This window comes from Dama dama, chromosome 30 (assembly GCF_033118175.1).
Source record: "Dama dama isolate Ldn47 chromosome 30, ASM3311817v1, whole genome shotgun sequence".
Classification (NCBI taxonomy): domain Eukaryota; kingdom Metazoa; phylum Chordata; class Mammalia; order Artiodactyla; family Cervidae; genus Dama; species Dama dama.
The window spans coordinates 33,137,209-33,152,135 of NC_083710.1; the positions used below are offsets into that span (position 1 = coordinate 33,137,209).

A 14,927-nucleotide genomic window follows, 5' to 3' on the forward strand; every position below is an offset into this window, starting at 1 on the left:
CCAGTGGTTTTATGGTAGTAACAAACTTTCCAGCGTTTGAGAAACCAACCTAATGGTCACCATTGCCCAATTCTGTGTGTGTCCACAACAACAAACCCCGCGGGCACCAGAAGCCACGGCTCCTTTTCCGTACCCTCACTGAATCTGATTCACTTCTGGAGTGGGCAGCAGAACAGGGGTGGGGCGGGTGTATAGCAGTACCAGAAAGGGCCCGATGCTGCTTATTCCACATTGAAAGAATCCCATAAATTGATGAGAGCGTAACCTGGGCTTCTCCAAGAGAACTGAACAGCCTAATTTACTCTCCACAAAGCTCCAGAGCTGCCTGTGAACCTCCAGAGACACTGCACGTAGTCCAGCAGGACAGCTGACATTTCAGAGCTACTCAGTCCTACAGAAATATTTAGGGCTTCCCAGGTGGCTCAGTGGTAAAGAATCCACCTGCCAATGCAGGAGACACAGGAGACGCAGGTTTGATCCCTGGGTCAGGAAGATCCCCTGGAGGAGAGCGTGGCAACCCACCCCAGTATTCTTGCCTGGGAAATCCCATGGACAGAGGAGTCTGTCAGGCTACCGTCCATGAGGTTGCAAAGAGTCAGACACGACTGAGCATAGATGCACACGCACGCACACACACACACACACACACACACACATCTACTGATCACCTAGTAAGTGTTAAACACTGTGTCCAGCACTCAGAACTTAGAGGTAAACATGATCCATTTGCAACATCTTATCTGCATGAGATAAAACGTTAAAATATGAAGACGGAGTGAAGTTTTCTCACAAGGCGTATCTGTCTCACCTCCAGACCTTCTCAGACACTGTTCCCTCTGCCTAGAGCTCTCTCTCCCGTTAACTCCTACTCACTCCATGGGACTCAGGTTAAATGTCACATTATGTAATGACCTTCCCAGATAAGATCTGATGCCCTGCTGTGTTGCTTCTAACAAGCCCAGTGTTTCCCTTAAAAGATGTCTCACTTTTAACTGTAACTGCTTCTTCAATGGTCCATCACTCCCTGCTCTGCACCATCCATCCAGTCAAGACCCTTGTCTGTCCGTCCAGGCTCCTGCTATCATAGGTGCCCAATAGACAGCTGGCACTCAGAAAGTTATTTCTTACCTAAAACAATATGTGGTCATTGTTGATGAAGAGAAATAACCAATTTAAAAGTATTTATTAACTCTGGTTTATAGTTTTCTTAATTCTCTAAAACTGGTAAAACAAAGTGGTTTTTTTTTTCCCATTTAAAAATGGCTCATTGTAAGTTCCATCTGTCTGATAGCTCCGAACCTCAAAGAGAATTATTTAACACTGCTTCCAGATATTTAACTGCTATTTCATTCTTTTTTCTTTAAAGTTAAAGCAAGTTTATTGAGAGAGGTACACATTCCATAGAATATGCTCCATATCACAGGATGCGAGCGGCCTATTTTATTCCTCTTAATTTTAAATTAAGTGTTTTTATTAGACTGAAAAACCTCTTAATCAAAATTAAACTTCCTTTAAGCACTTTCTCCATGCAAAATAAAAATACTTGAAGTTGTATTTACCTTTGATGGGTCATATCTTCTGAGTGTTTCTAAGAGCTGTACAATTTGTATTCTTGTCTCTTCTTCACAGAAGAAAATCCATGATGAATTTCTGCTATATATTACAGAAAAGCTGAGAAAAAGAAAGATTCTAGTAATCATTTTTATCAAGTGAGTTTACAACAAGGTTTAAAACTTATTAAGGAAGAGAAAGCAGGAAGCAAATAAAGGACATACAAAATAGCAAGAAATCTGAATTTTTTTCCCCTATGTTTTTCTTCCATGTATAGTTTCAGCTTATATTAATAGAAAAGCCAGATACTACTGGTTTATGGAACAGCCAGAGTTCAAGTTAACTTTTTCCATGACAAACCCCAGCTCAATAGATCTCAAAATCAGTCTCAAAATATCAAATATACTGACATTATATCCTTTAAGAAAGAAACATTTGAAAATAAAAGCTATTCACAATTAAGAATCAATTATTAAGAAATCTGATTAAGGGAGCAGTCATAGAATCCAATGACTTTACTTGCTAACTCTCGGAGAAAAACACACTTAGTGAGAAAACAAGGGAGCCTACGAGTGTCGGGCAGAGATGCCAATGATGAGCACATTTCATGGGCAACGTACTGCGGTAACAACGGAAGTATGGTCCACGCGCCTTCCTGCTGAGCCAGCTGGTGAAGGAGGAGGACTGTGGGCATTTCCTGAAGAAACAACCATCAAAGCAGAAAAATAAATAAATACTACAATATGACCACAATGATTCCTTTAAAGGACTCAAATTTCAAACCAGGTATTTTTAAAGATCTGACATTTTATTCTTCACACTACTCTCTTCTTTTTTCCTCTGTTCAGGAGCCACTGGAAATGAAGGACTTTACCTGAACCCACACAAACTCCCCAGCGCCTAGGCTCCAGACAGTGCTGAAGCCCTGAAATTTGCATATCTGCAAAGGCGGCTGGAAGGCAAGAGCCCAGGGCAAGTGAGGGAAAACTCAGAGGTATAAACACAGCTTTTACTGTGTACCCGACGGAGGAAGCATGTGGAAAATGGAAAATAAAACATTTCGGCTAAACAAAAGGAATAATACACAATTTATCTCATGTGAAGAAAAAAATTTTAGAATGCCCTAAAAACACTAAAGCACCATCATAATGAAGAGCTTCAGTTCTGAATACTAGAAATAGAATCCTTAAGTATTCAGGCAACAACAGTAACAGCATAATGATGGAATTTCAAAATCTATAAACTTAGTAAGAACTAAGATCCAGAAATAGACACAACTATAGCTATATATACATGCATACATATACATAGAGACTCATATTTTTTAAGCTATAAATATAAAATGATTAAGCAGTATTCAATCTATTTCCAGTTGTGACAAGCCAAAAGTCAGACATATAATATGCTTGAACACCCCCACAACAAACTTCAGCATATTCTGTGCTTTACACAAGCTATATCCAGGTAACTATTACAGAGAAAAGACTCTAAGGATACATGTTTAACTATTTGAAATATTACCACACTAAAGTAGATTCCATACCATTCTTGAAGTTCATATATGCTTATTATTTAAGAAAGAATGATTTTCAATATAAATCTTTGAACTATCAAATATATCTTATTTCTTTATTTTATATAGTATTTTTTAACTTTCATGTACAAATATGAAATGTAAAAAGAGTAACCTAAGGTTACATCACACTAACAACATGGCATGTTACAGAGAAAAGCAAACCGTAAAGTTTGAATTAGCAGCTACCCAATATAACTCTGGGCTTTCCTACTGTTGATTCTGAATAATGAAGTAATTCTCACTGTCTTTCACAGTTTGTTATATGTATACATATACACATAGTAACTGTATGTTATATACACATATATGCCATACACGCACATGTATATGTCATATCTGTACATGTACACATATATAGCTATATGCTATATACATACATATGCCATATATAGACAAATATATACCACACACATATTCATAGGGGATTATATAAGAGAAAAAAATCATGCGTGAAGATAACTAATAACATTAATACTTGCATTAAAATTTCAAATACTTTGTTGTTCGGTCACTAGCTGTGTCCCAAGTCTCTGCGACCCCATGGACTGCAACATGCCAGGCTTCCCTGTCCTCCCCTATCTCCTGGCGTTCTCTCAAACTCATTGGAAGCATGCTAATATGCACTAGCTAGAAAAGAAACACAGAAAACACTAAAAAAAAAAAAAAGTCTTACAAGAAAATAAGTAGCAAATGAGCTGTTATGTAGCAAATGAAATTATAATAATGAAGACATTATGACAATAGGAATGTCTTTATATTAAATATTAAAACAGACATAACTCCAACCATGCAAAATAAAACAGAGAGCATAAGGGAGCCAGAAAAATGAAAATATTTGTGTCAGAATGATGAAATGATTACATATACACTTTAAACTATCTTTTAAGTAAAAATCTGTTTTCAGCAAAAATAAACACAAAAATTTGGCTTCCAGACAAGAACCACCCTTCTGAGTTCTATAGCAAGTTATAGAAAATATACAAGGGATGGCAACAAGTATTGATATGACACCAGACAAGTAACCTCAGCAGAAAGACTGTGAGGACACTTGCCAGGCAAAGATGCAAAGGTCAGGATGATAAAAGTGTAGCAGACAAAGGTTTAGGCAGTACAAAGGAGGAGTTAAATGCTAAACTAAAATAAGCTCTCTGGATTACTACTGGGTTACGATCTTTCCTACCTCCATTACTTTTTGTTCACTAAATCACATGTCTGGATTTCGTATTTGCTTCAGTTGGTTAACACAAAAATGGCAGTCAAGTTTTCTGTACCTCTGCATCTCCAAATAGAAATATTCCAAAAACTACTGTGCTATGTTGACAACTGTCTCCAGATATGTCTCAAAATATAAAATAGGTCCTCACTTGATACTCAGAAACATGATCTTGAGTAAGCCAAGGCTATTTGTGAGAGCTGGACCAAAAAGAAGGCTGAGGACCAAAAAACTGGTGCTTTCAAATTGTGGTGTTGGAGAAGACTCTTGAAGGTTCCGGGGACAGCAAGGAGATCAAACCCATCAATCCTAAAGGAAATCAATCCTAAATACTCATTGGAAACACTTATGCTGAAGCTCCAATACTTTGGCCACCTGATGCAAAGAGCTGACTCATTGGAAAAGACCCTGACACTGGGAAAGATTGAAGGCAAGAGGAGAAAAGGGCGACAGAGGATGAGATGGTTAGATAGTATCACCAACTCAATGGACATGAATTTGAGCAAACTCCAGGACATAGTGAAGGACAGGAGAGCTGGGCAACTGAACAACAATTACATTTTACTTAGAAAGTTTTGTCTATTAATCCTCAGAAAGTACCAACAGCTTTTATTCTTGTTTTATATATACATATGTGTGTATATATGTATGTATGTGTGTGTATATATGTATTCTGTGTCTGTATGCACACACAGACCCAGACTTAGATACACACATACTCATATGTATTGAGTTGGCCAAAATGTTCATTCGGAGTTTTCTGTAAGGTGTTACAGAAAAACGCAAATAAACTTTTTGGCCAACCAAATATTAGCATGCTGTGGGTGTGCTCAGCCCGCCTCTTTACAGCCCACGGACTGTAGTGCCCCAGGCTCCTCTGCCCATGGGATCATCCCGGCAAGAATACAGGAGCAGGTTGCCATTTCCTCCTCCAGGGGATCTTCCAGACCCAGGAATTAAACCCAAGTCTCTTGCATCTCCTACATTGGCAGGCAGATTCTTTACCACTGCGCCACATGAGAAGCCCTTATTAGCACCCTGAGATAAAATAATTTAAAAAGTTACAAAAAATGTTCCATCAAATGATCTTATCTCAGTTCTTAACACTTCAGACTGTAATAAGTTATATTCTTTTTATCTGTCTGTTCTATCTATACCACAAGACTTATACCTCTTTTAAGTACCATATCAACAGCTTAAAGCACTTTTGGACACAAAGATCATTTTTTAAAATGTAATGCCTGGCTGAATAAGAAAGAGTTTTCAAACAAAAATCAAGGGAAAAGTAAGAAAATGTTCTATCAACAGAGCCCTTTGGAATAAAAGCTAGATGCTATAGCAAAGGCTCTGATGTGTGGAGTATTGCCTCTCACCAATCTAAAGAATGCTTATTCCCCAAACCATGCTATTTCAAACCTAAAAGCTGAAGGTAAAATTCTATCAAAAATGAGATAATACCATTTCAGAGGCAAGGATAAGGGAACTAAAAATACAAATAATCAAATAAGGGTAAATGACAGAAAAGGAAAATTTTTAAAAATGGAAAAGTTGATCACGGTAATTTAAATACTTTAATTCTATTTGTCTCATTGAACCAAAAATCTACATTTCTATCAGGCATCTGCTTCTATCCTAATAAGCACTTTGAAGTCAGAAGGCCTACAAGACCTTCCCACAGTACTTCCTTTGAACATTTTTTCTCAAGGCACATTCACACTTAAAGACACTAATAATTACTGAGAACCAAAAATTTAAAACAAACACTCCCTTGTTACCTGGCTCTCATACATATTTATCATCTTCATTCACGAAAAGGTTCAGATTCCACAGGTGAGCATCTTAAGATGCTCTGAGAGGAGAAAGCCCATTATTGTTGATATGGAGGGAGAAATCATTCAAAATTTATATGTAGAAATATCAGTAGTATGAATGAAAATGCCAACATGTGAATGTGGATCAAAGCAGATTAATATTTTAAATGTCATAAGTAACTTTAATTATTAGGCAAATTTTGTTTGGGATCACTTTAGTCCTTCTGCCTCTCTCAAAAAAAAAAAAAAAAAAATTCCACTAATTTAAGTCCGTGATGCTTTCCTTTTCCCTTGTCAACAGACTATTTCCCAAAATTTGTAACTTGTCCTTGCACGTGTGAAAGTCGCTTCAGTCGTGTCCAACTCTTTTTGACCCTACAGACCATTGCCCGCCAGGCTCCTCTGTCCATGCGATCCTCCAGGCAAGAATACTGGAGTGGGTTGCCACGTCCTCCTCCAGGGAATCTCCCTGGCACAGGGATCAAACCCAGGTTTCTTATGTCTCCTGCACTGGGAGGTGGGTTCTCTACCACTAGCACCACCCATACCTTAATGTAAAATACAAGCCTGGCAGTACATGAGCTTATGGTCTAATTCAGTCTCACTATTCAGACCCAGTGCTCAGAAAGCAAAAGCCAAGACATTTGTTCAGTATTAGGCGAACGTTCTAAAGGACTGAATCATGTTTTAAGACTGATCCCAGTTCAACTGCATTTCCAAAGCCCAACTATTATATAGTTTTTAGGCACTGAACTGAGCTTTTAGACTAACAGATAAATCATGACAAAAATTAACATCTGTTTATTGTTATAATTTCTTCCATATGAAGTAGGCCTATCTTATGAGGGTAATAATAGAGATGTATAATATCTTGTTGGGAACATATATCAAGACAGATTTACTAGCCTTTAAAAACCTACCATTCATTTATGGACCAGCAGATTACATGTGATGCTATAATAACAAACCTTCCAAGAACCTAAGCCTATATTAAATATATTTTCCCCCAGAAATTTGTCTTAATCATTAACTGTCATTTCTTAACAAGAGAAAAATATTACCTCATCATTGATGTAATTTATTTTAACTATTTACTTTGAAATGCTCTACTAGATACATTTTTATAGTTCATAAAACCTGCTTTAAATAATCATTCACTCATTCATGAAAGGCAGTGAATCTTAGCATTTTAGGAACATGATTTCTGGAGCCAAAGTGTTTACATCAGAATCCCAGCTCCAGCTCTTCTGAACCCTGCAGCCTTGAGCAAGTTCCCAGACCTGCCTGTGGTCTGTTTTCTCATTTCTAATAGGAGGGAGGGTAACAACAGCCCTGGGGATCAAGTGAGTTAATATATGCCAGGCACCTGGCACATGCGTGAATGTGATGGTTACTAATATTATTACTGATTGTATGATATTTGCTGAGCAACTACTATGTGCCAGGTACTGTTCTGGGAATATAGCAAACAACTATGGAAACACAGGTCAGAGTCCCTGCCCTCTTGGATCTCAAGTTCTAATGAAGGAGGCAGGCATTAAGCAAAGAAATCTAGAATACACCATCAACAAAAAATGGTATTAAAAAACAATAAAGCCAGGCAAAGTGAGAGAGGGTACAGGCATGGAGTTACTTGCACACAGCAGCTGCAGCAATCTGCCTGGCCCTGAGGTTAAGGCCCCACCTGCGTGTCAGGAGACAGGACAGAACTGAGAGGCAGGTCTGAGAGCACCTCTTTTTAGGGATGGGAGCACGGGCAGGTTGCTGAATCCCGCGATGCCTTGGTTTCCTCTCTGCAAATGGGGAGAGTTGCAGAAACCACATAATAACTTAGATGGGCTGAGGCTTCAAAAGTGGCAGAGTGCACGGACACGAGCACGAAGGCAAATAAAGATGACAGTGCGTGCTCAGTCACTTCAGTCCTGTCCAACTCTGTGCGACCCCATGGACTATAGCCCTCCAGGCTCCCCCATCCATGGGATTCTCCAGGCAAGCATACTGGAGTGGGTTGCTATGCCCTCCTCCAGGGGATCCTCCCAGCCCAGGGATCGAACTCGAGCCTCTTATGTCTCCTGCACTGGCAGGTGGGTTCTTTACCACTAGCCAGCACTCAAAGTCAGCTGTCGTCACTCTTGCAGACGTGAACCCTCCTAGAGGGTCTGCACTGCAGACCCCAGCCCCACGTGTTAGGAGTCTCGCTAATCCCGCCAAGCCCACCTCCCCAAATAGGAACTCAGGGTGCTGTGTGAGCTCAGAGCAGCTGACCCCTCTGCTAACATCCCAAGAGACCCCAGTTCACTGTCGCCATCCGTGGGAGTCCCTGCAGCCACCCCAGACAGGAGTCCAGCAAACACCACTGCAAGGCTCAGTTCAGATGTCACAACAAAGCTAAACTTTCCAGCCAGGGCAGGCTGCTGCCTGGCCCGTGTTCTCACGGTGGCTGCTGATGTGGCTGCAGGAAGGGACGTGCGGTGTCCCTCGATCCCAGCACGGGCCTCCTGGAGGGCAGCTCATGCAGGGGAATGACCACGGGGAATCACAAGGAAGAGGTCACCCCACAGGTGTCACCTGGCCCAGAGCACTGCCTCCTCCACACACCAGCATGTGTTGCCGCCTTATCTGGTCCTGACTGTCACCACCAGAGCAGGGACAGCCGAAGTGCTCACTTCAGGACTTCCCTGCAGGTCCAGTGAAGACTCCACGCTTCCACTCCTCCCTGGTTGGGGAACTAAGATCCTGCATGCCAAGCAGTGTGACCAAAAAATAAAAATTTTTTTAAATAAAAAAAAATAAAGTGACCACATCTATGGGTCTTGGCTCCAGACTCACAATCCTGAGTTACAATGTCCAACCCCTCTCTGAGCCAGGGAGACCCCAAATCTGGCCTCTGATGTCTTTAGTGGGCCGAGTGCACACCCACCAGGCTCACGCGGGGTCGAGTTTGCCGGTAAGGGAGGGGGTCCGAATGATGGGGGCCGAACAGAAAGGCATGTTCATGACAAGATGTGAGGAAAGGATCACTGCTGAGCAAGCCCCTGAAGAAGTGGACTGTCTCACTACTCTGTGTTCTGGGGCATCTTGTCCAAGCCTTACCTGAGTCAATGTTCCACAAAGACTTAGTAAATGGATGCATAAATTCCCATTCAATAGCAATGTAATAAAAACTTAAAGTTTAATAAATAATGTTATTACCTAACATTGTCAATTATGACAAAGAACAAACTTCACTAAGAAATTAAGCATTCGATTGGTCTCACCTAAAAAAGGAAAAGACCTTGAGCTAGAAAAGATTGAAGGCAGGAAGAGAAGGGGGCAACAGAGGACAGGAAGGCTGGATGGCATCACCCACTCAATGGACATGAGTTTGAGCAAGCTCCAGGAGATGGTGAAGGACAGGGAAGCCTGGCGTGCTGCAGTCCATGGGGTTGCAAAGTCAGACACAACTTAGCAACTGAACAACAAAAAGGGAAGCTTAGTGAAAGCCACTTGACTCACCTTTCAAGGAAGTGCTTCACACTGCCTCCTTGCCAACAACAACAACAAAAAAGTCTAAAAATAGAAAACACAAGGCCATTTTCTTAAGCTTCTTCACACTAATCCATGAAAAGCTTTGCTCCCAGCTCTCCTGGCTTATCGCATGGAAATAAGGTTTTTTTTAATTAATAAGCCAAGGCCTAACTCTTCTCAAGAAAACAGTCATTTCCAAAACTTTCTGTGAATAAGCAGAAAGAATCATTCATTTGTACTGTTGTGATTCTACCAGGTTTTAAATAAAGTTCATACCACAAAAGATGGCAACAAAATTAGAAGTGCCTGTTCTCTTCACTTCGGTTATTTGATTTCCATGTAAATCTTAGAGTCAGCCTAGAAACTTCCAGTGAAACATCCACTGGGGTTTTCATTGGGATTGCATTTAATCTCTTGATAAATTTGGGGAAAATGGACACACTATTGAATCTTACAATCTATTAGTATGCTTTTTTTCTGTTCACTAAAGCTTTCTTTAATTTTTCTTTAATTTTCCTGAGAAACCTGTACGCAGGTCAAGAAGCAACAGAGCCAGACGTGAAACAACTGACTGGTTCACAACTGGGAAAGGAGTATGTCAAGGGTGTATACTGTCACCTTGCTTATTTAACTTATATGCAGAGTGAAGTGAAAGTCGCTCAGTCGCGTCCAACTCTTTGCAGAGTCATCATGATGTAGAGTACATCATGGGAAATGCCAGGCTGGATGAATCACAAGCTGGAATCAAGATTGCTGAGAGGAATAACAATCTCAGATGTGCAGATGATACCACCCTAATGGCAGAAAGCAAAGAGAAACTAAACAACCTCTTGATGAAGATGAAAGAAGAGAGTGAAAAAGCTGGCTTAAAACTCACATTCAAAAAATGAAGGTCATGGCATCTGGTCCCATCACTTCATGGCAAATAGACGGGGGGAAAAAATGAAACAGTGACAGACTTCATTTTCTTGGGCTCCAAAATCACTGTGAATGGGGACTGTAGCCATGAAAGTAAAAGATGCTTGCTCTTTGGAAGAAAAGCTATGACCAACCTAGACAGCATATTAAAAAGTAGAGACATTACTTTGCCAACAAAGGTCCATCTAGTCCAAGCTATGGTTTTTCCAGTAGTCATGTATGGATGTGAGAGTTGGACTCTAAAGAAAGCTGAGCACAGAAGAACTGATGCTTTTGAACTGTGGTGTTGGAGAAGACTCTTGAAGTCCCTTGGACTGCAAGGAGATCAAACCAGTCAATCTTAAAGGAAATCAGTCCTGAATATTCATTGGAAGGACTGATGCTGAAGCTGAATCTCTACTACTTTGGCCACCTGATGTGAAGAGCTGACTCACTGGAAAAGACCCTGATGCTGGGAAAGATTGAGGGCAGGAGGAGAAGGGAATGACAGAGAATGAAATGTTTGGATGGCATCATCGACTCAATGGACACGAGTTTGAGCAAACTCAGGGAGACAGTGAAGGACAGGGAAGACAGGCATGCTGCAGTCCAGGGGGTCACAGTCAGACATGTCTTAGCAATTGAACAACAATTTTTCTCAGTAATGTTTCCTACTTTTGCATGTAGAATACTGAATATTTTTCATTAGATTTATCCCTGGGTGTTTAATGCTTTTTGATGCTATGAATAATTGATATCATTTTAAAATTTTCAATTCTAATTGTCACTGCTTATATATAGAAATACAACTGATTTTTAAACATCGACCCTTATAACTAGTGACCTTGATAAACTCTTTTGTTAGTTTTGTACATTTTTTTTTCTTCATGCACAATCTTATAGTCTCTGAATAATGAAGTTTTCTTTCCATCTTTTTTTTTTTTTTTTTAAGCTATTGTGGGTAGGGAGAGTACAAAGATTTCTAAGCAGCTAGTCTGGCCCCTTTTGGCCTAAAACAGAAAATATAATCCAACATCTGCCATAAAATGAAATGTATTTGTTCAGTCATGTCTGATTCTTTGCAACCCCATGGACTATACAGTCCATGGAATTCTCCAGGCCAGAATACTGGAGTGGGTAGCCTTTCCCTTCTCCATGGGATCTTCCCAACCCAGGGATTGAACCCAGGTCTCCCACACTGCAGCGGATTCTTTATCAGCTGAGCTACCAGGGAAGCCCACGAATACTGCAGTGGGTAACCTATCCCTTCTCCAGTAGATCTTCCCGACCCAGGAATCAAACTGGGGTCTCCTGCATTGCAGGTGGATTCTGTACCAACTGAGCTATCAGAGAAGCCCAATGGGGGCACCATACCCTCCTAAAAAATAAAACACACCTTGTAAGCCTAATCCACTTCTGAATTTTCTTTTCTGTATTTGGAAGATGCCTTAAAAATGCATCCATAATTCATCTGTGCTTCTGCCCCGCCCCAGGTCCTGCCTTCATTCTAAGCTCTGCCCATCCCACTCTCCACGTACTCATCCTGCAGGGACTTCTTCCCTGTTCCTCATTCAGAGTGATTCCCCGACCAGGCATGACCTGTGCCTTGTGCTAAGGTAAAATGTCACACTTCAGAGTCTTCAGAACATACACGAGTCTTTATTTTACTAGAACCTGCTTTTTTTTTTAGAACCTACTTTAAAAAAAAAACCATGCTTTAACCTCTCTCCTTCACTGTTTCAAATTTAATTTCTTTTAAAAATCTTTTTTATTATTTATGTTTATTAGTTGGAGGCTAATTACTTTATACACTATTATAGTGGTTTTTGCCATACATTGACATGAATCAGCCATGGATTTACATGTGTTTCCCATCCTGAACCCCCCTCCCACCTCCCTCCCCATCCCATCACTCTGGGTCATCCCAGTGCACCAGCCCTGAGCACTTGTCTCATGCATCCAATCTGGACTGGCGATCTGTTTCACACTTGATAATATATATGTTTCAATGCTATTCTCTCAGATCATCCCACCCTCGCCTTCTCCCACAAAGTCCAAAAGTCTGTTCTATACATCTGTGTCTCTTTTTCTGTCTTGCATATAGGGTTATCATTACCATCTTTCTAAATTCCATATATATGCGTTAGTATACTGTATTGGTGTTTATCTTTCTGGCTTACTTCACTCTTTATAATGGGTTCCAGTTTCATCCATCTCATTAGAATTGATTCAAATGTATTCTTTTTAATGGCTGAGTAATATTCCATGGTGTATATGTACCATAGCTTTCTTATCCATTCATCTGCTGGTGGGCATCTAGGTTGCTTCCATGTCCTGGCAATTATAAACAGTGCTGCAATGAACATTGGGGTGCACGTGTCTCTTTCAATTCTGGTTTCCTCGATGTGTATGCTCAGGAGTGGGATTGCTGGGTCATATGGCAGTTCTATTTCCAGTTTTTTAAGGAATCTCCACACTGTTCTCCATAGTGGCTGTACTAGTTTGCATTCCCACCAACAGTGTAAGAGGGTTCCCTTTTCTCCACACCCTCTCCAGCATTTATTGCTTGTAGACTTTTGGATAGCAGCCATTCTGACTGGCATGTAATGGTACCTCATTGTGGTTTTGAGTTGCATTTCTCTGATAATGAGTGATGTTGAGCATCTTTTCATGTGTTTGTTAGCCATCTGTATGTCTTCTTTAGAGAAATGTCTGTTTAGTTCTTTGGGCCATTTTTTGATTGGGTCATTTATTTTTCTGGAATTGAGCTGCAGGAGTTGCTTGTATATTTTTGAGATTAATCCTTTGTCTGTTGCTTCGTTTGCTATTATTTTCTCCCAATCTGAGGGCTGTCTTTTCACCTTGCTTATAGTTTCCTTTGTTGTGCAAAAGCTTTTAAGTTTAATTAGGTCCCATTTGTTTATCTTTGCTTTTATTTTCAATATTCTGGGAGGTGGGTCATAGAGGATCCTGCTGTGATTTATGTCAGAGAGTGTTTTGCCTATGTTCTCCTCTAGGAGTTTTATAGTTTCTGGTCTTACATTTAGATCTTTAATCCATTTTGAGTTTATTTTGTGTATGGTGTTAGAAAGTGTTCTAGTTTCATTCTTTTACAAGTGGTTGACCAGTTTTCCCAGCACCACTTGTTAAAGAGGTTGTCTTTTTTCCATTGTATAGCCTTGCCTCCTTTGTCAAAGATAAGGTGTCCATAGGTCCGTGGATTTATCTCTGGGCTTTCTATGCTGTTCCATTGATCTATATTTCTGTCTTTGTGCCGGCACCACACTGTCTTGATGACTGTGGCTTTGTAGTAGAGCCTGAAGTCAGGCAGGTTGATTCCTCCAGCTCCATTCTTCTTTCTCAAGACTGCTTTGGCTATTCGGGATTTTTGTTAAAAATCTTTTTACGTATTTATTTTTGGCTGTGCTGGGTCTTCAGTACTGTGTGGGCTTTTCTCTAGTTGTGGCGAGCAGGAGTACTCTCCAGGTGGGGTGCAGGGGCTTCTCTCTGTGGTGGTCTGTCTCATTGCCGAGCACAGGCTCTAGGTGTGTGGGCTTCAGTAGCTGCAGCCCAAGGGCTCAGCAGTTGTGGCTCCCGGGCCCTAGAGCACAGGCTCAACAGTTCTGGTGCTCAGGCCTCACTACTCCACGACACGTGGGATCTTCCCGGATCGAGGATCAAACCCGTGTCTCCTGCACTAGCAGGAGGATTCTATACCACTGAGCCACCAGGGAAGCCCTCCAATTTAATCTTATTTTGAAACTCCTCTGTGAATTGGGATATTGGGATTGAAATATATACACTATTGATACTATGGATAAACTAGATAACTAATGAGAACCTAGTGTAGAGCACGGGGAGCTCTACTCAATGCTCTGGGGTGACCTGAATGTGAAGGAAGTCCAAAAAACAGGGGCTATATGAATACATGCAACTGATTCACCTTGCTGTCAGCAGAAACTCAAACAGCATTGTAAAGCCACCATACGCTGATAACAGTTAATGAAAATAAATAAAAATTTAAAAAAGAAATTCCTTAGGAAAACAATAACGGTTCCTATAATTTTAAGCAAGTGTTCATACACTTCTAAAGCTGCAGTAAAAATGATCTGGGATCAACCATGGTTACTGGATCCCAGGACGCAGGAGAGGGGAAAAAAACAAAACCTCTCAGTGGACTCAGTCTCTGCATCACAACACAGACCATAGACACAAACTTCTCCAATCGAGTCTTCACCAGAGACTGAGCTGTCAGCGCCCATTTTTATTTAACAAAACGAACAAACAGAAAAAACAGAATTTTCCTACAAACATCCAGTCCAGAAGGAATTTTTTCAAGTTCAAAAAACCTAAGTCATAACATAATTGACAC

At 40.6% G+C, this 14,927-nt stretch overlaps 1 protein-coding gene across 1 annotated transcript in view; it reads right to left on the minus strand.

The window, feature by feature from the left end:
• B3GLCT (beta 3-glucosyltransferase) overlaps positions 1 to 14,927 on the minus strand; it is a 118,224-nt gene that overhangs the window by 60,064 nt on the left and 43,233 nt on the right. Inside the window, exons 6-7 of the mRNA XM_061133322.1 lie at positions 2,172 to 2,248; positions 1,560 to 1,671 (exon numbers count right to left, since the gene is read on the minus strand). Coding sequence (XP_060989305.1) covers positions 1,560 to 1,671; positions 2,172 to 2,248 — 189 coding nt within the window. The remainder of the gene's footprint in view (positions 1 to 1,559; positions 1,672 to 2,171; positions 2,249 to 14,927) is intronic.